Genomic DNA, 23,575 nt, shown 5'->3' with positions numbered 1-23,575 from the left:
TTACCTCCAGGAGGGCTGGAGAAAAGGTCAGTCATGTGGGCAGCATATGATTGAATCCCAGTAATAACTCTGGACATCAATGGCTTAGATGAGCTTCCCAGGTTGGCAATACTCTGTGCATGTTGTCACATAACCACAACAGGACATTAATCCACCCTGTCTCTAAAGAGAGAAGACAATGGGAGCTATGTGTTTGGTATTTCGACTGGAGTGCCCTTTGTGCTTCTTCCTTTGACTGATTTTAATTCCCTGTAACAAACCATGACCATGAATATAACAGCCTTCAGTTAGTTTTTCTAGTCCTTTTATTGAAGTTAAGGATGTTTCAACCACTCATCTGTCAGTTTATCCTATGGTAGTGGCTTGCATGTTGCTGTGACACTGGAAACTATGCCACCCATATTTCAAATAACAACAGGGTCACCCATGGTGGACAGGTATCATCAGAGTTTCCAGACTAGGAAGAAAAATGTGACCAGGTCCATTTCCGGAAAAAAAAATTGGCCACTGAAAACCTTATGAATAGCAAGGTAACGTTGTCTGATATAGTGCCAGAAGATGAGCCCCTCAGGTTGGAAGGTACTCAAAATATAACTGGGGAAGAGCTGCCTCCTCAAAATAGAGTGGATGGAGTAAAGTTTTCTGGATCTTCATTTGCTGATGTGGCTTGACTCAAAATGAGAAGAAACAGCTGCAAATATCCATTAATAATTGGAATGTGGAATATACAGAGTATGAATCTAGAAAACTGGAAGTTTTTTTTTTTTTTTTTTTCCCTAATGAAATGGAGTGCATAGAAATTGATATCTTGGGCATTAGTGAGCTGAAATGGACTGGTATTGGCTATTTTGAAGCTACCAATCACATGGTCTACTATGCTGTTGTTGTTGTGTTGTTGTTATGTGCTGTCGAGTCGGCCCCGACTCATAGTGACCCCTCCTTGGGTTTCCGAGGCAGTATCACTACGGAAGTAGGATTGCCCAACCTTCCTTCCGAGGAGTGGCTGGTGGGTTTGAACCGCTAGCCGTCTGGTTAGCAGGCAAGTGTCTTAGCCACTATGCTACCAGAGCTCCAAATTAAAGAAGAATGGTGTCACGTTCATTGTCAAAAAGAACTGCAAAAAGGGCACGAGGGAGGCCTCTCACCTGACCTCCTCTAACTTCATGAGGTGAGAGAGAATAACCATCAGTATCAACAACTCAAGGCTGATTCCCATGAGGCAGAGGCCAGACATGGTTTTACCCTCTGAAATTTTTACCAATTCTGACACCAACCATCACTCTCACGGTACTCTCTGCTTCTCTGCTGGCTTTGATAATTCATTGCAGTGGCCACACAGGACTCCCAGACAATGCTCATAATTATTGGGTTTATTAGGGAATTAACAGTTTACAATTCAAGATCAGAAATGACTCAGGATACAGTTCTTCATTGGGGACAGCTTCTTCTCAGTCATGCAACAGGCATGCTTTTTTTTCTAGTCTCAGCCTCTGCCCTACTCAGGCAAGTGTTACAAAGCTCTTTTAGATCTGCCAATAGGTGTCCAGCGAGGCACTCCACTCTCCCAGCAAGCCTCCTGCCCAAAGGCACTCAGTTTTCTCACTTGTGGGCTGGGAAGCTCACCTCTCTGTCTCATGCCAGTCTCTTGTTTCTGCTGCCTCTGCTGTTTTTGTCTCTCTGCCATCTCAGCAAAATGTTACAGCTCTCCCACTCTCTTTCTCTCTGTCCTGGATTAAGGAGGTGCAAAGGACATGCTCCACTCCTGGTTCATCTTTCTTGATGGTAGTGAGATCCCCCTTTCCACCTCTGGGAGGGCTCTTTTTAAACCTTGCAGATGGCAAAACTGACCAATCACCACATTAGGATTCCATACACAACCTTGCTTGCTAAAGGTGAAGAGGACTTGAAGCACCTACTGATGAAGATCAGAGACTAAAACTCTCAGTATGGGTTACACCTCAGCATAACTGTCTTGGTTCTCCAGTGCTGCTGCAACAGACATACTACAAATGGATGGCTTTAAAAACAGGAATTTATTCTCTTACAGTTTAGGAGGCTAGAAGTCTGAGTTCAGAGTGCCAGCTATAGGGGCTGGGTGGAAGACCCTTGTCGATGAGCTTCAGCTCTGCCTCTTATTCCAGGCTCACTGGAGCAACCTAAAGGCTTCTTCTGACACACGCAGCTTCTGGCTATTGAGGCTGACACAAGATCAACAAGTAAATGGCAAAATCCCAAGATAAGCAGGAAACACAGCAGGCCACTGGTTCAAATCCAGAAAATATCCCAACATCGGAAGACAACACAGCAGGCCACTCATTATCCAAATGTGCCAAAAATCTAGGGAATTTCCTCAAAGCTTCTCCTTATATACTGGAAGCAGTCCACACGCCAAAGGCAACTACTTAGCTGCTCACAGATTCCACCATGGAGGTGATTACAATATCATGTTGGGGAATAACTACATCTAGCTGCCAGTTACTCAAAACTACTGCCCAGCCAAGTTGACCCACAACTTTAACTACCACAACAACCAAACCTAAACCCAATGCAGTCAAGCCAATTCTGACTCATAGTGACCAAATAAGATGGAGTAGAACTGCCCCCATAGAGTTCCCAAGTCTGTAAATCTTTATGGAGCAGATCACCTCATCTTTCTCCCACAGAATGGCTGGTGGGTTTGAACTGCCAACGTTTTGCTTAGCAATGGAATGCTTTCACCATTCATCACCAGAGTTCCTTATACCTCAACATAAAGTAAACAAAAATCCTCATAACTGGACCAATAACTAACATCATGATACATTGAGAAAAGATTGAAATTGTCAAGGATTTCGTTTTACTTGGATCCACAATCAACACCCATGGAAGCAGCAGTTAAGAAATCAAACAACATATTGTGTTGGACAAATCTACTGCAAAAGACCTCTTTAAAGTGTTTAAGAGCAAAGATGTCACTTTGAAAACTGACCCAAACTGTGGTATTTTCAATAGCCTCATACGCATGTGAGAGCTGGACAATGAATAAGGAAGATGACAATTGATGCATTTGAAGTGTGATGTTGGTGAAGAATATTGAATGTACCATGGACTTCTAGAGGAATAAACAAATTTGTCTTGGGGGAGGTATAACCAGAATGCTCCTTAGAAGCGAGAATGACCAGACTCTCTTGTACTTAGGTCATGGTCTCAGAAGAAAGAGATCAGTCCCTAGAGAGGAATATAATGCTAGGGCCAGCAAAAAAGGGCAAGACCCTCAATGAGATGGACTGATAGAGTGGCTGTGACGAGGGCTCAGGCAGGGCAGTGATTGTGAGGACAGCGCAGGACTGGGCAGTGTTTCTTTCTGTTGTGCATACGGTCGCTGTGAGTCAAAATCAGCTGAACGGCACCTAACAACAACAATGATAATGTTTGGGGAACACCCTCAAACTTGCAATTAATACCACATTGAGGGTGGTGTTGCTGGGTATTGTTCCCTTTAACTGTGCTGTTGGCCCTGAAGTCTATGCAGACAGACAAGAGTTGGAAGACTGATTAATGTGAGCCTTCTCTGTGTCACAGCGGGTGCTCATCTGACTCCAGAGCAGCCTTTCCAAGTTTGTCTTCTTGCATAAGCGGTCACAAAGAATCCTCTCGGTAATTATATTATTAGTATGCTGACTTGGTTGACTCTTATGAATCAAGTTCAGCACTGGTTTCCTCAAAATCTGTCTTTGCAAAAGAGCAGGCTTTCTCAGGGGAAAATTGGAATCTCATAATAGAAAACAGAGACATTAAGGGTCAGATCCAGTCTGATACAATGTATTGGTTATATTTCCTTTTTTTTTCCTGATTTTCCAAAGCTTCTGGTATATTTGTTGTGACTGACCTACAGTCCTTTTCTTGTCACCACCAGCAGCAACCTCAGTCAGAAAACTAACCAAAAAAAACAAACTCACTGCCATCGAGTCAGATCTGACTCACAGCAATCAGTCCTTGGGTTTCCGAGGCAGTGTCACTACGGAAGTAGATTGCCCACTCTTCCTTCCATTCCATTTGTCTGTTGTTGTTGTTATGTGCGATTGAGTAGGACCCGACTCATAGCGACCCCTCCTTGGGTTTCCGACGCAGTATCACTACGGAAGTAGGTTGCCTAACCTTCCTTCCGAGGAGTGGCTGGTGGGTTTGAACCACCAGCCTTCTGGTTAGCAATCAAGTACTTTTAGGCACTATGCTACCAGAGCTCCTTCCATTTGTCTAGGCCTATTTTAATTTCTTTCAGCAATGTTTTGTACTTTTCACTGTAGAAATCTGGTTAAATTTATAACTAAGTATTTTATTCTTTTGATGTTATTGTAAATGGAAATATTTTAATTTTTCTTGGATTTTTCATTGCTACTGTATAGCAATATTACTGATTTTTACATTTGTTTTGTATCCTGAATCTTTGCTAAGTTTGTTTGTTGGTTCTAACACTTGTGTATGTGTGTATGTGTATGTGTGTATGTGTGTGTGTTTGTGTGTGTGGCTTCTGGAGTTTTTTCTAGATGTAAGATTATGTTATTTGTGAACAGCGATAGTTTTATTTCAATTTGGATCATTTAATTTACTTTTTCTCGCCTAATTCTCTAACCAGAACTTCTAGTACTGGTTAAATAGAAGTGACAAATGTAGGCATCCATTTCTTATTCCTAATCTTATGGAGAGGAGCTCTGGTAGGATAGTGCTTAGGGCACTTGACTGCTAACCAGAAGGCTGGTGGTTCAAACCCACCAGCCACTTCTCAGAAGGAAGGTTGGGCAATCTACTTCCGTAGTGATACTGCCTCAGAAACCTAAGGAGGGGTCGCTATGAGTCGGGTCCGACTTGACGGTACATAACAACACCAACAACAGAAGGATGGCTTCTTGTTGTTCCCCCCACCCCATGGGCCGTATTTTCCTGTTTTGTTGTATCCTTTGTAATTTTTTTTTGGTGTTGAAAACTGGACATTCAAATATATTACTGTGGTAAGTCTGCAAATAAATATCTCTGGCTTCCCCAGTGTTTGCTGTTCTTGATTGTTGAAGACTTAGCTTGTGTTCAGCCAGTGTTTTGACTGAGATTCCTTGAACACCTGTAGTTTCAAAACAAAATACCTTTCCCAGTTTTTGTGGATTGGCTTTGTGCTATAATACTCTTTTAATACTCAGTTAGGTCATTTTCAATTCTGTTCAGCCTTCACTTTCTGCTTACACTAAGCTATAGATGAGCCATGATAAAAGCTTAGGATCTTCCCAGTTTTTTTTTTCTGAGCATGTGTCCTGTCCTGGGCATATATATGGGTTTCTAAATTACCCAGACACTTTGAAAGTGCTAATTTCACAAAAGTGATATATTGAATGTTTCAATGTTTTGCTCAAATGACTGCGAGTTTTTTGATCACCTTACAATGATTTCCAACAATGCCCTCATCTTTTCCACCCTGAGTGGACTCTGAGTTAGAGGAAACAGAGAGTGTCTTGCGTAGTCAGTCCTTCAGGCAGCCCCCCATATGGGGTGGGACAGACATACACAGTAATTTGCAAGTAAGTTTTCTCTGCTACTTCTGGAACAAAAGACCAGGCAGGTCCCACATTGGTCATGTATGCTGCTGGTTTCAAGTCTACCACCAAGCCAGGGAGGGTGGGGCAATGTCAAATAAAAAAGCCACAATGCTTCCTTACCTTTTTGAAGTCATTTTTTTCTTGAGTCATCATTCTGTTGCTTGCTAAAAACCTTTGACTAATTTCAGACTTCTCACATATTTGGAGTTGAGAGTTTTTGGTTGATCTTTCTATGTTTCATTGGAGAGATGAGAGTTTGAAGGTGCTCATTCTGCCATTTTACTGACATCACTTTACACTGATTATTTTTTTGCCTTAAAATAAATGTTACAAACTTTACCTTGTCCAATGAACAAGCCTTACTTCAGGTATTCATGGGATGAAGATTTAGGTGGCTTTAGGTCAAGAAATGAGTGGCATGACCTGTGGAGAGAGGTGAAAAGAGAAGATGGATTATCCTCCAGCCCTTCCACCCACAGAGATGAAAGGCAATTTTTCCTTTTTCAGGATTTCTCAAGTAGCCAAGGGTCAAAGGATTAGACACAAGAAGAGAGAGAAAGAGAGATTCATAAGTGACTGACATGGTCCCAGATTTCCTTGCTGAAGGAATTCAAGCTTTTTGCCTTCACCAGAAACCTCCTTGGAGCCTGTGATAGTTGGAGCTGTGTGTCAACTTGGCTGGACCACAATTCTATGTGGTTTAAGCAGTTGTGATGTGAGGTATTCCTATGATGGGATCGGATGTATATGTTTTGAGCAGCCAATCCACTGAAAGGGAGTTTCCCTAGGGGTGTGGCCTGCTTCCAATATATTTATGGACATCATGGGAAAAGAGACACTCGTCTGTGGATGGGGATTCTGTTGTGCTGCCTACAGCTGTCTGTGAGCAAGCAATCCACCATTTGGCCTGGAGATCTTGGATTCGTCATTCGTTGGAGTCAACAGCCAGTACACTGCCTGCCAACCTTGAGCTCATCAGCCCCTGCAGCTGTGTGAGTCGGGAAAAGCCTCCAGCTTGACATTTGATCCAAGAACTTGGGACTTGCCAGCTTCTATAAGTGTGTGAGCCATTTTCCTAAGATAAATTTCTCTCTCTCTCTCTCTCTCTCTCTCTCTCTCTAAGCTTTACTGGTTTTGCTTCTCTAGAGAACCCAGCCCAACACAGAACCCTCATATACATCCTTTCAGTAAGAGCCACCACACCTCCAAACTCTGACCTCCCTTAGGTTCCAAGCCCAGATCCTCTCCATACTCTCCCAGTAATGAAGTGAGAGTCACATCTTTATCCTCAGTTGTCTATATTCTGCTAATCTTTGTTGAACACCTACTGTACCATTCACTCACTCACTCACTCACTGCTGTTGAGTTGTTCCTGACTCAGCGACCCCTCCTTGCGTTTCTAAGGTGGTATCTCTATGGAAGTACTGTGGAGGAATTCTCTTGAATTACCCAGTGCTTCCCAAGACTGTAGCTCTCTATATCTTCACTTATTTTATCCTCCTCTAAGTATGCTATCGGGAGCTCCGGTAGCATAGTGGCTAAGGCACTTGACTGCTAACCGGAAGGCTGGCAGTTCACACCCACCAGCCACTCCTTGGAAGGAAGATGGGGCAATCTACTTCTGTAGTGATACTGCCTCGGGAACCCAAGGAGGGGTCACTATGAGTCGGGTCCAACTCAACGGCATATAACAACAACAAGAAGAACAAGTATACTATCAGGAGGTCTGGTGGTGTAGTGGCTAAGGCATTTGGCTGCTAACCAGAAGGCTGGCAGTTCAAACCTACCAACTGCTCTGCGGGAGAAAGATGAAGCAGTTTGCTTCCATAAAGCTTTACAGCCTTGGAAACCTAATGGGATCGCTATGAATTGTAATCAACTCAATGGCAGGGAGTTTGGTTTTTCGGTTAGAAAGTATGGTATGGCCCCCACAGAGAATGCATTCAGAGGAAGTATTATAGATTCCTGGGTTATTTGCCAATTGAAGATGGGAGATGCTTCAGTCATCTTAGTTCAATTCCAGCCTAGTGAAAAAGAGGACATAGGTCTCCAAGTAATGTAAACCTTTTGACAGATACTGCAATAAATCAGTGATTTACCTTATAAATCACTGCTCTTTTCATCCTGTATGCATTTACTGATTTGTGACAAAATTAGTTCTGAATTTTAAGACTTAGACTAGAGTGGACTTCAGAGAGTACAGCACTGGGCATAGGGAAGGTGAGGAGGATGTGGGAGGTGGCTGGGAAGAGCCTGGACATTGGGAAAGCCAATGGCATCTATCAGAGCAGTCACAAACTAGGCAAAGAGCAATATGATTGGACTGAAATAAAAAATAGTCAAGAACAGTTATAAACAGGAAAAGTACTTAGATTCCACCACAGAGAATCTGGAAGGCAGGACACAGCCCTGCAGACTACAGTGTGGCTAGAATTCCAACCCTACTGTAGCCTTCGGTCTCTGCCTGGCAAAGATATGTAAGTCCACCTAGAGGGACTCAATGGCCTACTGTTGTTGTTGTTGTTATGTGCTGCTGAGTCAGACCTGACTCATAGAGACCCCTCCTTGGGTTTCCAAGGCAGTATCACTATGAGTTGCCCCATCTTCCTTCTGAGGAGTGGCTGGTGGGTTTGAACCACCAGCCTTCTGGTTAATAGTCAAGTGCCTTGGGCACTATGCTACCAGAGCTCCTCAATGGCCTATACTACCTTCTATACTGGATCCAGGGCAGGCAATGATAAGCTACCTCTCTGACAAGAATGTCTTCATCATGGGCTGTGGCTCAAGCATCCAGAAACTGCTAGTCAAGCACCTGGACCTGCAAGGCTTGAGGATGCAGGTTGCATTTAAGTCATAGCAGAGGGCAGTGCAGCTGAGGGGGCCAGACATTAGACAGGCTGGAGATGGTGATCCTGGATGTTGCTGTTTGTTAGGTGCTGTCAAGTCGTCTCCAACTCATAGTGACCCTATGCGCAACAGAAAGAAACACCGCCCGGTCCCACACCAGCTCCATGACCCCTGCTATACTTGAGCCCATCGCCGCAGCCACTGTGTCAATCCATACTGTTGAGGGCCTTCCCCTCTATCATTGACCCTCCACCTTACCAAGCATGACATCCCTCTCCAGGGAATGGTCCCTTCTGATAACATGACCAAAGTAGGTGAGACAAAGTCTGGCCATTCTTATTTCCAAGGAGCATTCTGGCTGCACTTCCTCCAGGACAGACCTGTTAGTTCTTTTAGCACCCCATGGTACTTTCAGCATTCTTTGCCAGCACCACAACTCAAAAGCATCAACTCTGCTTCAGTCTTCCTTACTCATTGTTCAACTCTCACATGTATATGAGGCAATTAAAAATATTATGGCTTGTGTCAGGTGAACCTTAGTCCTCAAGGAGACACCTTTGCTCTTCAGCGCTTTAAAGAGGTCTTTTGCAGCCGACTTGCCCAGTGCTGTGTGTTGTCTGATGTCCTGACTGCTGCTTCCATTGGCATCAATTGTAGAACCAAGCAATGTGAAGTCTTTGACAACTTCAATCTTTTCTCCATTTATCATGATGCTGTTCATAGCTCCAGTTGTGAGGATTTTTGTTTTCTTTATATTGAGATGTAATCCATACTGCAGACTGTATTCTTCAATCTTCATCAGTAAGTGCTTCAAGTCATTCTCACTTGCAGCAAGCAAAGTTGTCATCAGCATGTAGCGGGTTGTTAATGAGTCTTTCTCCAATCTTGATGCCACGTTCTTCTTCATGTAGTCCAGCTTCTCAGATTATTTGCTCACCATATAGATTGAATAAGTATGGTGAAAGGATGCAACGCTGACACACCCCCTTCTTGATTTTAAACCATGCAGTGTCCCCTTGTTCTGTTTGAATGACAGCTTTCTGGTCTATGTAAAGGTTTCTCATGAGTACAATTAAGTGTTCTGGAATTCCCATTCTTCTCAATGTTATCCAACATAGTCAATAAAACACAAGTAAACATCTTTTTGGTATTCTTTGCTTTGAGCCAAGATTCATCTGGCATCAGCAATGATATCCCTCATTCCACATCCTCTTCTGAATCCAGCTTGCACGTCTGGAAGTTCTCCATCAATATACTGCTGCAACTGTTTTTGAATAACCTTCAGTAAGATTTTACTTCGTGCAATATTAATGATATTGTTCGATAATTTCCACATTCTGTGGGATCACCTTTCTTTGGAATGGGTACAAATATGGATCTCTTCCAGTCAGTTGGCCAGGTAGCTGTCTTCCAAATCTCTTGGCATAGAAAAATCTCAGCGGGTATTCAATCACCATTCCTCTTCAATTTGTTATTTCCAGCATAGTAGACCATGTGATTGTCAGATTCAAAATGGCAATACCAGTCTGTTTCAGCTTATATTAAGGATAAAATATAAGGATACTAATCTTTGTGTTCCATTTGATTTTTGATTACTTCCAATTTTCCTAGATACTTTTTTTTACATTCCATGTTCTGATTATTAATGGATGTCTGCAGCTGTTTCTTCTCCTTTTGAGTCATGCCACATCAGTGAATGGAGGTCCCAAAAGCTTTACTCCATCCAAGTTCTTAAAACTGACTCTACTTTGAGGAGGCAGCTCTTTCCCAGTTGTATGTATTTTGAGTGTCATCCAACCTGAAGGGTTCCTTTTCTCACACTATATCTGACAATATTCTGATGCTATTCATTAGTTTTTATTGGCCAATATTTTCTGAAGTAGATCACTAGGTCCTCCTTCCTTGTCTGTCTTAGTCTGGAAGTTCCACTGAAACCTGTCCACCATGGGTAATCCTGCTGGTATTAGCTTACATCATCACAACAACATGCAAGTAAGCTACCACAGTACAACAAACTGACAGACAAGTGATGGACGAGGAATACACAGGATGCAAAACTGACAAGGCTTAATGATGACTGAATGTGGGAGAAAACGGAGAACACAGCATTTCAATGGTGCCTTGCTGCAGGATAGAATTCAGACCTAATGAGCTCATTATGTGAAATTATTTGAACAATTATTCAAGTCGATATAGTGAAAATGGCATCATCATTATTACGAGCAGTCTCCAGGTTATGAACATCCAATTTATGTACCACCATAGTTTTTAACCAACCCCTGTAAAGCCTATGACATTAAAAATTTGAGGTCTAACAGTGGTTTGTAATAAGAAATGGGTACTACTTTGTGACACATTTCAAAACACTGTTATTACTATATCATATGTTAAAGACGGTTTAGTGTATTTGGAAGTGTTTCTTTAACGTTTTTATGTATAGAAAGGCATAATTTGTATTCTATAATAAGACAAATATTTGACTAACTGATGTTAGATTCAAACCATATGTAATTGTTCTGACTTACGTACAAATTTGACTTAAAGACAGACTTAGAAAAAGAAATCATTTGTAATCTGAGGACTGCCTGTATTGTCCAACTGGCTACTGTACTTCACAACTCCTTGGAACTTTCCCATTATCCCACCGCAGTCTTGGCTTGTTGTTTGTTGATCTTTGCCTCCCAAGGCCTCTGAAGTCCTTGCTGTGCATCCATCTGCCTTGCAGGAGAGAAGTGTCCTCCTTTGGGGTTAAGGTGGCTGTGATGGAGCCTAGCTGCTTCAGAACTGAAATCATCAACAATGATAGGCTTTTGTTCTGGTACCTAGTACCGCTCCAACAGAAATACCACAAATGGAATGACCTTAACAAACAGGAGTTTATTCTCTCATAGTTTGGAGGCTTTAAGTCCAAGTTCAAAGTGTCAGGTTCTAGGAGCTGTGTGAAAACCCCTCAACCTTGGGCTTCAGCTCTGCCTCTTGCTCCCAGCCCACTGAAGTTAGAGGCATCTCTTTGCTCAGGCAGCTACTGGCTGCTGAGGCTAACAAGCCCAAAGTCGACAAATAAAATGGCACAGTCCCAATGTTACCAAACCACACAGCAGGCCATTAATTCAAGTCCATTGTAAGTCCCAAGGTCGGCAGAGCATGCTGAACGATGACACAGCTACATGCAGGGTCCAAGCACACCATAAGCTAGAGACCATTCCCAAAGCTGTTTCTTATATACAGGAAGCAGACCACATCCCTAAGGCAGCTACTCAGCCGCTCACAGTAGATTCCACCATGGAGTTGATTACCAGTCTCATCATGTGGAATACTACATCCAGCTGCCCAGCCACTCAACTAGGCCTAGCCAGGTTGACACACAAACTTAACCATCACAGCTTTCTTGTAGCATCCAGGCCAGCCCAAAAGTCAAGGAGGCCTCTGCCAAGGAGTCCTTTGCTTTCTGAGTGAACTGAGGACAGGGCAGAGAGCTCTTGTCTGAAAGACCTGGTCCCATCACTATCTACTCCATCTGTCTCAGGTCTGCCCTCCAGGCTCTGTCTCTACCTCCCCATGAACTACATGCTCATCAGCCTGGTGGATGTCATGGTTTAGTTGAGCTCCCTAAGGCCTGTCAAAGCAATATGAAAACAGGAGTGGGATGCATGGTGGAGTGGATTAGGGTGATGTGTGAGGGGAAACCTCAGGGGTGGGAAATAGGGTGGCAATAGGGAACTTTCAAGTCACCAGCGGCACCATTAACTCCCTTCTGACTGACCCCTACCCCAGGCTTTTTCTGGGACATTATTCAGCAAACTTTCAAAATTAAGAGGAAAGAACCGAATTTTGCACCTTAGGAACTGGGACTCAATACCATGCATTGGTGCACTGTTATCTTTGGTGGTCACTGAAATCTCTGAGCCTCACAGGCCCTCTTGCTGACCTGAAAAATACAGTTTTTGGGAGAGTGTGATCAGAGTGGAGGAGGTCCAGCTCCCATCTGCTCTGTCTCCTGTCCATCTCCTGAAGATCTAATGGCTGGTGGCCTGTAGAAATGGCTTGAATTATAGGAAGGCACTCCTCCTCTGAAGATACCTATGGGCAAGGGGTGAGAGGGAGAGTGACAATCTGCTTGTCCTCATCAGGCCTCAGGTCTCAGTGGAGCAGGAAGGCCCGTCACCTGAGAGTGGGAGGCTGTCCCAGCCCTGGGAGGAGGAGCCCTCTATGAGGATCCTGAATATCCACACATATACGTGCATAACATTTTCTAATGTTGAGTGTTTGGACCCAGGGGAGCATTGCTTGACCAGCCATCAGCTGAGGAATCCTGCAGATTCTGGTCAGGCCCAGGCCTGGGTAAGGGCTGTGCTAAGCCATCCTTCTTCAATCCCTGGGCTTCACATCATTCCTCCAGACCTGGAAGAGCTACTACACCTGCTCAACTCTTAACTGGCATCCTCTCCCTTCTCCTCACCAAGGCTTCCCCATTCAGTCACCGTGGAAGCAGACAGACTGGGTGATACCTCTCAACACAGCTCTGCAGGTGTGTGTGTGGGGGGGGACAGGTGTGAAGTGGGGGATATTTGCCTTCTACCATATCTACTTTTCCACCATTTCTCACCTTCTTCTCCTAACAGCTTCATCTGTTTTCAGGACTGGGTCCTTGACCTGGACCTCTCTTCCTGTCACTTCATATAGAATTCCCAAGCCCTGCTGACCTCTTCCAAGATTATACCTCCTTTCTCTGATTCTTGGGCTGCCCATCATTTTGTAGATTGTGGAGTATGGAGATTCTAGGTCTCCCCTCTCTGGGGAACACGGAACCCCAATTTCGTGTCAGACCCTTTAGACAGGGAAGGTAGAGGGTGTTGTAATCTCTGAAGATTAATTTTTGGAACCACCCTTGACCCCAGCATCATTCTGTCCCTGCAGACTATGCAATCCTGGGTGTGGCCCCTCACTGCCTCACATTCTGTCCCATTCCCTTTCCTTTCCCAGCTCCTCTCCAACCTACAGGACAAGGGGAGCACACCCACCCCAGGAAAACCCTTCGCTTCTCACCATCTCTCATAACTGAGACTCACCTCAATTGGGGTGAGATAATACAAACAGCTGATGACCTAAAGCTCACTTCTCTTGGAGTTTGGAGGGCACAGAATCCATTTTTGTTTGTTTTGCATTACTGAATTTGTATTATTTTTTCTTGAAAATAAAAAGTAAATTTATTTACATGCCTGCATTCATGACAAATGATTTCCTGGCCCAGGGATGGGGTTGAACAAGAGTTTTACAGGGGAGCTATTTTGGTTGAGTCTTCCTTTCTCTTCTGTCCCTGGACCCACCGATCATATGTGCTGCCTGTCACTACCTACATGCTTTTAGGGTCTTTCCCATTCTTGGCACCTTCAGCCTCTATGGCTGGGAGAAAGAGGGAAGTAGCTACCAGGGCTGTTGGAGGTGACAAAGCTTCAGGTTGGACTTGAATTTCTTGCATCTAGGCTAATTGGTGTGCTGATGCATCCACCCATAAAAACTAGAGTGGCTCGCCCAGGGGCCGCGCATCCATTACAAGCAGTAGAAGGAAGGAGAGCTCTTCTTCCCAGCAGGCTGCAGCAAACTGCTGGCTGGGGCTCAGAGGACCAGCTGCTCCATTGTCTCCTGGCCTGACCTTCTTGGCTGTCACCTCACCCCTGCCCTATGGCAGCTATCACGGACTTCTCCTTTATGTACCGCTGGTTCAAGAACTGCAACTTGGTGCGAAACCTCTCAGAGAAGTATGTCTTCATCACTGGCTGTGACTCAGGCTTTGGGAACCTGCTGGCTCGGCAGCTAGTTGATAGAGGCATGAAGGTGCTGGCTTCTTGCCTCACTGAGGAAGGGGCCCAGAAGCTTCAGCAGGATACCTCCTGCCGTCTGCAGACCATCCTATTGGATGTCACCAAGACTGAGAGCATCCAGGCGGCAGCCCAGTGGGTGAGAGACCAAGTGGGCGAGCAAGGTGGGGTAATTGTATCCTTTGGCTTTCTACATTTCTCCTTCTTTCTCTCTCCCACAACCATCTGAGAGTATCCAGGATCCAGTTGTTCAGATGAGGTTGGGGAGATGATACAGGGAAAGGGGCTGGGGCTCTGTCTGAGTCTCATTGGAAACCACTGCATGATTTGGTCTATTCATTAGAAAAGGTGATTTCCCAAGGAGATTCTCTCTACCTCAACTTGGAGGGTTATAAAAGGGGCTGCAATAGGAGATGGGGAAAGGAAGATGTGTTCTATCCACCCAAACCACTAAGAATGGAGGTGACTATGTGGAACTTCAACCATTTTAACCATCAGTCCCATAGAAATTTGAGCACATTTCCTGATATGATCAGGCTGCGGGGAAGAGGACGTGAGGTTTGATTCCTTAAGTGGGACATGAAGGCTAAAAGACAAGGGAGAAGGAGATTTCTTCTCTTCCCTTCACTGCGGATATTGGTTTGACCTCAAGGCAAGTGTAAAGTCTGAGTGGTTGCTCCTATTGGACTGGATCAGAACTGTGTGGGGACCAGCCCTGGGAACTTCCTGTACGCAGGGTGTGGGTGGAGGAACGGGAGGAACAGGATGACTCTGTTCTAGAAGCAGCAGACTAGGGGAAGTCCTAAAGAACTAGTCTGGGGGAGTCTATCCACACAGGTGGAAGGTAGAGCCCTGGGGTCCAGGAGGAGCCAGATAGCAACTCTCTGCTTTATTTTTCTTCTTCGTTCTTATCACTATCCAATATACAATACATTTTGCTTATTTATTGTCTGTTTCCTATGGTAGGATAAAGCTTTCTGGGGCAGAGCTTTTAGTCTATTTACTGTTGTATCCTCATTACCTAGTACAGTGCCAGACACTCAGTCAGTGTTCAATACATATTTGTTGGGTCAATGATTGAATGAGTAACTCAACAAGGGTGAGCCTCACCCAGCTCCCCACATTCAGCTTTGAGCCACTTGTGTTAATGATTCATTGGGTGTATTAATTTGAGTCACTTGTGTAAAGTGTATCATTGAGTGTATATTTGCTGCTGTAACAAATTACCACAAACTTAGTGGTCTAAACTCACTGCCATTGAGTCAGATCCGACTCATAGTGACCCAGCCTTGGGTTTCTGAGGAGGTATCACTACGGAAGTAGATTGCCCAACCTTCCTTCTGAGGAGTGGCTGGTGGGTTTGAACCGCCAGCCTTCTAGTTAGCAGTCATCAGGTATTCGGTGAGGGAACAAACTCCATAAAGAAATATTTAGAAGGAATACTTGATGACGCTGTTTCAGATGGAAAGGTAAAAATAAACACGTTCCTTTTCTAAAGGTACCACAAGTGCATCAACATATATGTACAATGAAGTGGTTTCTTAGGCTACTGAAATTAAGTAGACTCAATATTAAATATGAAAATTATTTTTCCTTTTAAATAACATCACATGTTAATGAGAGATGGCAAATCATTTTATGTTTAAAACTTGATAATAATAAGAATGTTTTCCTCCTGACATAGCATTTTCAATACCTATTATTTCACATAACAATAACAACAACAATTATTTCAACATGTAAGTTTCCAGGTAGAACGTAGAGGAAATTTGGACTTTAAGCAGCTGAGTTGGGGTAGTGGTGGCTCAATGGTAGAATTCTTGAGTTCCACAAGGGAGACCCAGGTTCAAACTGCAGCCCACGTCCTTCACGTGCAGCCAGCACCCACCTGTCTATGGAAGCTTGTGTGCTGCCATCATTCAGAGCTTCCAGACTAAGCTAGTCTGGGGGAAAGCCCTGGTGATCTACTTCTGAAAAGCAGTCGATACAAACTCTATGCATGGATCACAGTAGTGTAATGGCAAACCAATCGTGAGGATGGTGCAGACCCAGGCAGCGTTTTGTTCCATTGAGCATGGGGTCATCTTGAGTCAAGGGCTGACTTGACAGCAGCTAACAACAAAACGGCAGCAACAGGGTGGCTTAAAACAGTACCAATTTATTATCTTACAGGAGGGTCAGGAGTCTCATTGGGTTTAAATCAAGGTATTGGCAGGGCTGCATTCAATTCTGGGGGTTCTAGGAGAGAATCCCTTTCCTTGCCTTTTCTAGCTCCTAGAGGTTTCTTTGGTCTGTGGGTAGCATAAGCAGTTTGTGTTTGACTCCTAATAAAATGGTTGGTGGTTTGAATCCACCCATCAGTGCCATAGAAGAAAGTCCAGTGATGTGTTTCCATAAAGATTAACCAAAAAAACCTCACTGCCATTGAGTCTATTCCAACTCACCAAACTGAAAAAACCAAACACACTGCCATTGAGTCAGACCTGACTCATAGCGACCCTCCTTGGGTTTCCAAGGCAGTATCACTATGGAACATACACACACACACACACACACACAAGGTGACCCTATAATAGGACAGAATAGAACTTCCCAATAGGGTTTCCGAGGCTGTAAATCTTTATAAAAGCAGGCTGCCTCATTTTCTCACAGAGCAGTTGGAGAGTTCAAACCACCAACCTTTTGGTTAGCAGATGAATGCTTTACCCACTGCACCACCAAAGCTTCCATAAAGATTACAGCCAAGAAAATCCAATGAAACTCAGTTCTACTCTGGTTTTGGTTTTAGAGACCTCCCTCTTGTATTTCTTGGCTTATGGCCCTGTTCATCCATTTAAAGCCAGCAAGGTAAGCCCAAGCCCTTCTCACACTGCCATCTTTCTATTTCTCCCTCTTTCTTCTTCTTCCACTTAGAAGAACTCTGGTGATTACATTGGGCCCACAAGGTTAATTCAGGATAATCTCTTCATATTAATGTTAGTTGATTGTTGTTGTTGTTGTTGTTGTTATGTGCCGTCGAGTCGGCCCCGACTCATAGCGACCCCTTCTTGGGTTTCCGAGGCAGTATCACTACGGAAGTAGGATTGCCCAACCTTCCTTCCGAGGAGTGGCTGGTGGATTTGAACCGCCAGCCGTCTGGTTAGCAGGCAAGTGTCTTAGCCACTATGCTACCAGAGCTCCCTGTTAGTTGATTAGTAACCTTAATTTCATCTGCCATATTAATTATACCATTTTAATTCCCCTTTTCCATATAACCTAAGATATTCACAGATTCCAGGCACTAGGTTGTGGACACCCTTGGGGACTGTTTTTCTGCCTAGGGACTGGATTGAGGGGGTGGTTCTTACATGTTTTCTTGTTGTCCCTGAGAGTCCCTAGACATGACAGGTCAGCACAGCCCTAGACTACTCTGAGGAGTTTTTATTAGCTTTTGCAAGAGAAATTAAGGTAACCCTGGTTCTGCAGCTAGTGGTGCATCCTCACCTAAAGCAGGTTGCTAGGGATGAGCAGAGATAGTGGTTAGTGTGAGTTCCCTCTACACCAACAGAAGGAACTTGAGTTGTATAGTCTTTGGGTCTCAAGGGACTTAATTTTCCTTTATGGGACGGTTCTGAGTCCTACCAGCCAGACTTCTGGGGTCTCTAACTGTAGGAAGGCAGGAACATGGGATGGTGGCATGGCTTATGTGGGAACCTCAGACCTAGGGGAAGAGCTGAACTGTAACAGATGTCTCTATCCACCTGCTCTCAGGAGAGAGTGGAAAGTGCTATTGTCAGCGGAGGCTAAGGGGGGGAAGGGAAGGAGCTACAGCAGTAGGGCACATGGGATCCTTGAATGAAAGAGCTGGAAGAGGCCTTTGGAGATAATCTAGAGGTTTATACAACGTGTTTTAAGCAACAAAGCTCTTCTCCTCTTCCAAGTGGAATTTACTTAGAAGCTCAATATGTAAAATAATTGAAGGTAGAGCTTCTTGCCATCTCCCTCTCCTAGTAGGTTCTGAGACTCAGTTAGAAAGTCCTCAGGCTTGCCAAAACACAGAAGGGACACAATTGTTGTAGTCCAATCCAATGAAGATTCTGAGGCCCACACAGGGGAGATGGTATGTCCATGGCTGGAGGTAGAAATAGGACTACAACTTGGGACTTTTCAACCCTGGGCCCCCACAGGTTTGAATGACAATGCTTAACATTAATTCCCTTCATTTATATCAACCAATTTAAATGTGGGTTTCCTGGGTGGTGCAAACAGTTAATGTGCTAGACTGCGAACTGAAAGTTTGGTGGTTTGAGTCCTCCCAGAGGTGCCTTGGAAGAAAGTTCTGACAATCTACTTCAAAAAAATCCACCACTGAAAACCTATGGAACATGACTTAACTCTGATGACACACATGAGGTCACCATGAGTAGGAGTTGACTCTGTGGCAATTGGTACCGGTAATTTAAATATCTCAAAGAGAGCTGTCACCACCTTTGTCCATAAATGTTTTGCATAAATATTTTATATATTTATTTATAAACATTATTTATCTTCTCTCTGGTTTGTGAACTTCTGAAGGGATAACAAGCTGTCTTATTTATTTTATGTCTCTAACATTTCCCCTGTAATCGGCACAGATAGACGCATAAATGTATGAATGTGTCACTGTATGAATGAATGGATGGATGGATGGATAGACAGATTTTGGTAAAACATGAAATGGAGTTGCTTTCTTATTCTTAAGGTGAATAGAAAGGAGAAAGTTTGGGAGGGGAAAGAAATTAAAATATTGATTCATTGGTATGAAATTCCTTTTATCCCAGAGCCAAAGTACTACTATTAGCTAAAGCCTGGATTTTAGCTGGCAAGATCCCAGCTAGCTGGCAGACGTTTTGTGAATCAGAAAAAGGTGCCCCTTCTGGGGAAACTAATTAGTAAAAGACACATCTTCCTTCACACTGTCATAGCCTCCAACCCTACACCCCAACCCTACTATCTTATCTCTTGTGTGCCCACTCACAACTATTCTCAGTGGCCCTGAGCTGGTAGGTGGTGGACTGTGGTCTTTCCCATAAATACTGCTGATTTCTGCCCTGGTTCTCTCTCCCTTCGTCTTACCCATAGGCCTCTGGGCCCTGGTGAACAATGCTGGAGTGGGCCTGCCTAGTGGTCCCAATGAATGGCTGACCAAGGAGGACTTTGTGAAGGTGATCAATGTGAACCTAGTAGGATTGATTGACGTGACCCTCCACATGCTACCGATGGTCAAGAAAGCCCGGGGCAGGATTGTCAACATGTCCAGTTCTGGTGGTCGTGTAGCTGTCATCGGTGGTGGCTACTGTGTCTCCAAGTTTGGTGTTGAGGCCTTCTCTGACAGCATCAGGTGATTGTGCTCTGGTGCTGGACCACTCTGGATGGGAATCCCAGGGGATTCATCTTTGGAAGAGAGGGGTGGGGTGAATAGGGGTATTCTGGAGGGAGGAAACTAAAACAATAGCAGGAGGAAGACTAGACCTCAGGGGGTTTTCCTCAAAGATCAAGAGAAGAAAAGATGAAAAGAAGAGGTGGATGGTGATGGAGGCAGTCAGTCTGCCTGTCCCAGAATGAGTGTAACCCTGTTTGGGCCAGTGAGAGTAGGAGGAAGAAACCCTAAACAAACAGAGAGAGTCCGGCGGGGAAGGTGCCTATAAGGAGACCCTCATAGGAAGATGTAGGACTTCCATAGACCCCCATTCCCTGCATGGGTGTTGAATGTGGGTCTGAGAATGGGAGGAACCTGGTGGAAGGCAAGGCCGTGGCCTAGATTATCTTGCTGACTTCCTCCCCCAGTACATTTGCCTAATGCAAATTGCCCAACCACTGCAGACCAGACATGAGAAAGGTCTGAGACCCTAAGGAAGGCCTTATTTTCATGTAGGCAATGCCTGGCCTGGAGCAGAGGTTGTGAGGTAATCCTTCCGGGTTCCTGGGGAAACAGGCTCTTCCAGAGGTGTCAGAGATGACTCTCTTTGATGAACTTCTGTCATCTTGGGGCCCCAGACTAAATCCAACTCTTCTTTTTCAGGCGTGAGCTCCACTATTTCGGCGTAAAGGTCAGCATCATTGAGCCGGGAAACTACCGGACATCCATCCTGGGCAAAGAGGGCATGGAGTCACGCATGCGAAAGCTGTGGCAGCGGTTGCCTCAGGAGACCCGAGATAGTTACGGAGAGGAGTACTTCTGCATCTGTAAGTTCCCCAGGCAAGAGACGGAGGGGTTTGAGAGGGACAGGAACACTTTGAGGGTCATGGCCTTGCTTCATTTCACAGATGGTGAGACAGAGGCTAAGGGGTTACACAGCTAATGGCAGAGCTAGAGTTTGAGAGTAGAAACCAAGTGGGCAACTTCTGGGAGTTGCAGAACCAAAGCTACCATGGGCGGGAGGAGGCGGGGGAGAATGTTTACGAGATGTGGTCCAGTCCTCCCTAAATTTCATTTTGCAAATGAAGCAGATGAGAATGCACTGAGATGAGTATAAAGACATGATTAAGAGCATGGCCATTGGAGCCGGACTGCCTAGGTTTAAATCCTGGCACTGCCATTTACCAGCTAGGAGATTTTGGGTGTGTCCTATTCTCCCCATGCCTCAGTTTTCTCATCTATAAAATGGAGCTGATGATAGTGCCTACTCACAGGGCTGCTAAGAGGATTAATACCTGAGTCTTGCACACACCAAAACCACGTGCTATAGAGTCATTTCCAACTTGTGGTGGTCCCTCATTTATCAGAGGAGAGCACCAGACTTCTCTCTCTTCCAAGGTGCCTCTGGGTGGACTTGAACTTCCAATCTTTCGATTAGTAGCTGAATACATTAACTATTTACATCACCCAGGGACTCTTGTACATACCAAAAAACAAAAAACTAAACCAAACTCACTGCCATTGAATCAATTCCAACTCATAATGACTCCCATTTGCTTTCAAAGGCTGTAAATCTTTACAGAAGCAAACTGCCCCGTCTTTCTTCTGCACAGTAGCTGGTAGATTTGAACCACTTACCTCCTGGTTAGCAGCCAAATGCCTTAACCACTATACCACCAGAGTTCCTTTGCACACAACCAAACCAAATTCACTGCTGAGGAGTTGGATCTGAGTCATAGCGACACCTCCTTGGGTTTCCGAAGCGGTATCACTACGGAAGTAGATTGCCCTGTCTTTCTTCTGAGGAGTGGCTGGTGGGTTTGAACCCCCAGACTTCTGGTTAGCAGTCAAATGCCTTAGGTACTACGCCACCAGAGGCCCTTTGCACACACACCAAGTACTTGTTAAATAAAGAAGGAAAGAGCACACAGGTCTGTGAAAGGGAGGATCTCCAGGCAGCTCCCATCTCTCCCTGAGCTGAAGGACTCTTGGACATCTCAGGTGGTTTGGAGGGTAGTGGAGGAGCATCACAGATGCTTACTATCCCCCCAAAACTATACTTTTGGCTCTTCCAGTCTGGGGATTCCCCTGGCCATTGGAGAATGGGAGGAGGGATGGCCTGTTATTGTTGCTGTGGAGGCAATTCTGACTCATGGCAACCCCATTGGAGCAGAGTAGAACTGCTCTATAGGCAGTGGTGGATTATTCAATAAGCAAGGTAAACATCATGAAAACCATGTAAAGCTGTTCACTACAGATTAATAAGTAAGCACAAGTAAGTCTGTGCTTACCTTGCCTACCGGTACTCCATCCCTTTCAGGGATTGTAAATTTGAAGAGGCTTTGATTCTATAGGAAGGTGCTATGGGGTTAGGAGAGAGACAGATGCTAGTCATGCATAGAATAGAATCTTTGATGTGGTGAAAAAAATGTGAAATTGTTCAGAGAATATTAGTAAGTAAGTCCAGGTAAGCCAGTGCTTACCTTTCTTATTGAGTAATCCGCCCCTGTAAGGATTGAGTTTTCAAAGTTGTGACCTTTTCAGAAGGAGATCACCAAGTCTGTGTTCTGAGACACTTCTGGGTGATCCAAACTGCCAACCTTTCAGGAAGCAGTCTGAAGGAAGGAAGACTGGGAGACCTACTTCCCTAAAGATTTACTGCCTCAGAAACTCAAAGGGGGTCGCTATGAGTCAGAATCAACACGAGGGCACTGAGTTTGGTTTTGTTTTTTTGGAATAGTTTTAAAGACCCCAAACCCTCAGAGTGAAGGAGCAGCAGCGGGGCTCCAGGGCACCGATCCCCACAGCACCTCCCTCTTCACCCCCCACTCCCAGGCAGAGCAGCATCTAAGAGGCAGAGAGGTGTGGATCCCCAAAAGGATATTTGCAGCTGTTGTTAGAAACAGAGGGAGTAGACACTGGGGAGGAAAAGAATATAAATCCTCAACAAGATCCCCTAAAACTCTCTCTTAGCAAAGAGTGATCCAAATTTTTTATAGGGTCACTATGAGGCTAACATGAAAATTCACAAAACCATTTTCTAAGCAAAGCAACTCAATGCAGGCAAACGGTGTGATCCATGAGAGAATATCTATAAAGACTAGTTTCCTCTGAAAACCACTTGTCAAAAAGCTGATGTTGTTCTGAAGAATAGTAGGACTGAGTTTATAAAACACCATTGGTTGATTCTTCTGTAGTCCATCCCAGGATTTCAGAGGAAAATCTTCAGGCAGGCATTCACTTTTGAGATAAATATTTTCCCAAGTGGTTATTATACCTTATTTTTCACTTTAGTTTAACAAGTGTTTATTGGAATATAGAGATTGAGACAAAGTCTTAGGGAATCTAGCAGGAGCTATCTGAAAGCAAACACACCACCACATGGAGAATTGCACAACAAAGAATATGTATACAAAGCAAAAAGGAGCCCTAGTAGCACAGTGGTTAAGCTCTTGGCTGCTAACCAAAAGGTCGGTGGTTTGAGTACACCAGCTGCTCTGTGTAAGTCTGCTTCCTTAAATATTACAGCCTCCAAAACCCAGTTTCTATGTCTTATATAGGGTTGCTGTGAGTCAGAATAGACTCATGGGCAATGAGTTTGCTTTTGGGGTTATACAAAGCAAGCAATAGTACAAAAACAAACAAACCCACTGCCACTGAGTTCATTCCAACTCATAACTCAATAAACCTTGTTGTTAGCTGCTGTCAGCTCCTAACTAACAGTAACCCCACGTACAATAGAACAAAATGCTGCCCCATCCTACGCCATCCCCAAGATTGGCTGTGGATCAGGCCATTGTGAGCCACAGGGCTTTTATTGGCTGATTTTCAGAAGTAGATCACCAGGTGTCTCTTCCTAGTCCATCTTAGTCTAGAAGCACCATTGACACCTGTTCAGCATCACAGCAACACACAAGCCTCCATCAACAGACAAGTGGAGAGTGCACGTGAGATACATTGGCCGGGAA

At 44.5% G+C, this 23,575-nt stretch overlaps 1 protein-coding gene across 1 annotated transcript in view; it reads left to right on the top strand.

Moving 5' to 3' along the window:
- Nucleotides 1-14,093: 14,093 nt before the first annotated feature.
- The window catches only part of SDR9C7 (short chain dehydrogenase/reductase family 9C member 7), a 13,159-nt gene continuing 3,677 nt past the window's right edge, over nt 14,094-23,575 (top strand). The window contains exons 1-3 of the mRNA XM_007955153.2: nt 14,094-14,394; nt 19,331-19,589; nt 20,271-20,434. Coding sequence (XP_007953344.1) covers nt 14,094-14,394; nt 19,331-19,589; nt 20,271-20,434 — 724 coding nt within the window. The remainder of the gene's footprint in view (nt 14,395-19,330; nt 19,590-20,270; nt 20,435-23,575) is intronic.

The sequence above is a fragment of the Orycteropus afer genome, unplaced genomic scaffold (assembly GCF_000298275.1).
Source record: "Orycteropus afer afer isolate SDZICR_OR568_19922 unplaced genomic scaffold, OryAfe1.0 scaffold00490, whole genome shotgun sequence".
Classification (NCBI taxonomy): Eukaryota; Metazoa; Chordata; class Mammalia; order Tubulidentata; family Orycteropodidae; genus Orycteropus; species Orycteropus afer.
Note: the sequence above shows the minus strand (reverse complement) of the source record. Positions and strands in the feature narration are given on the sequence as shown.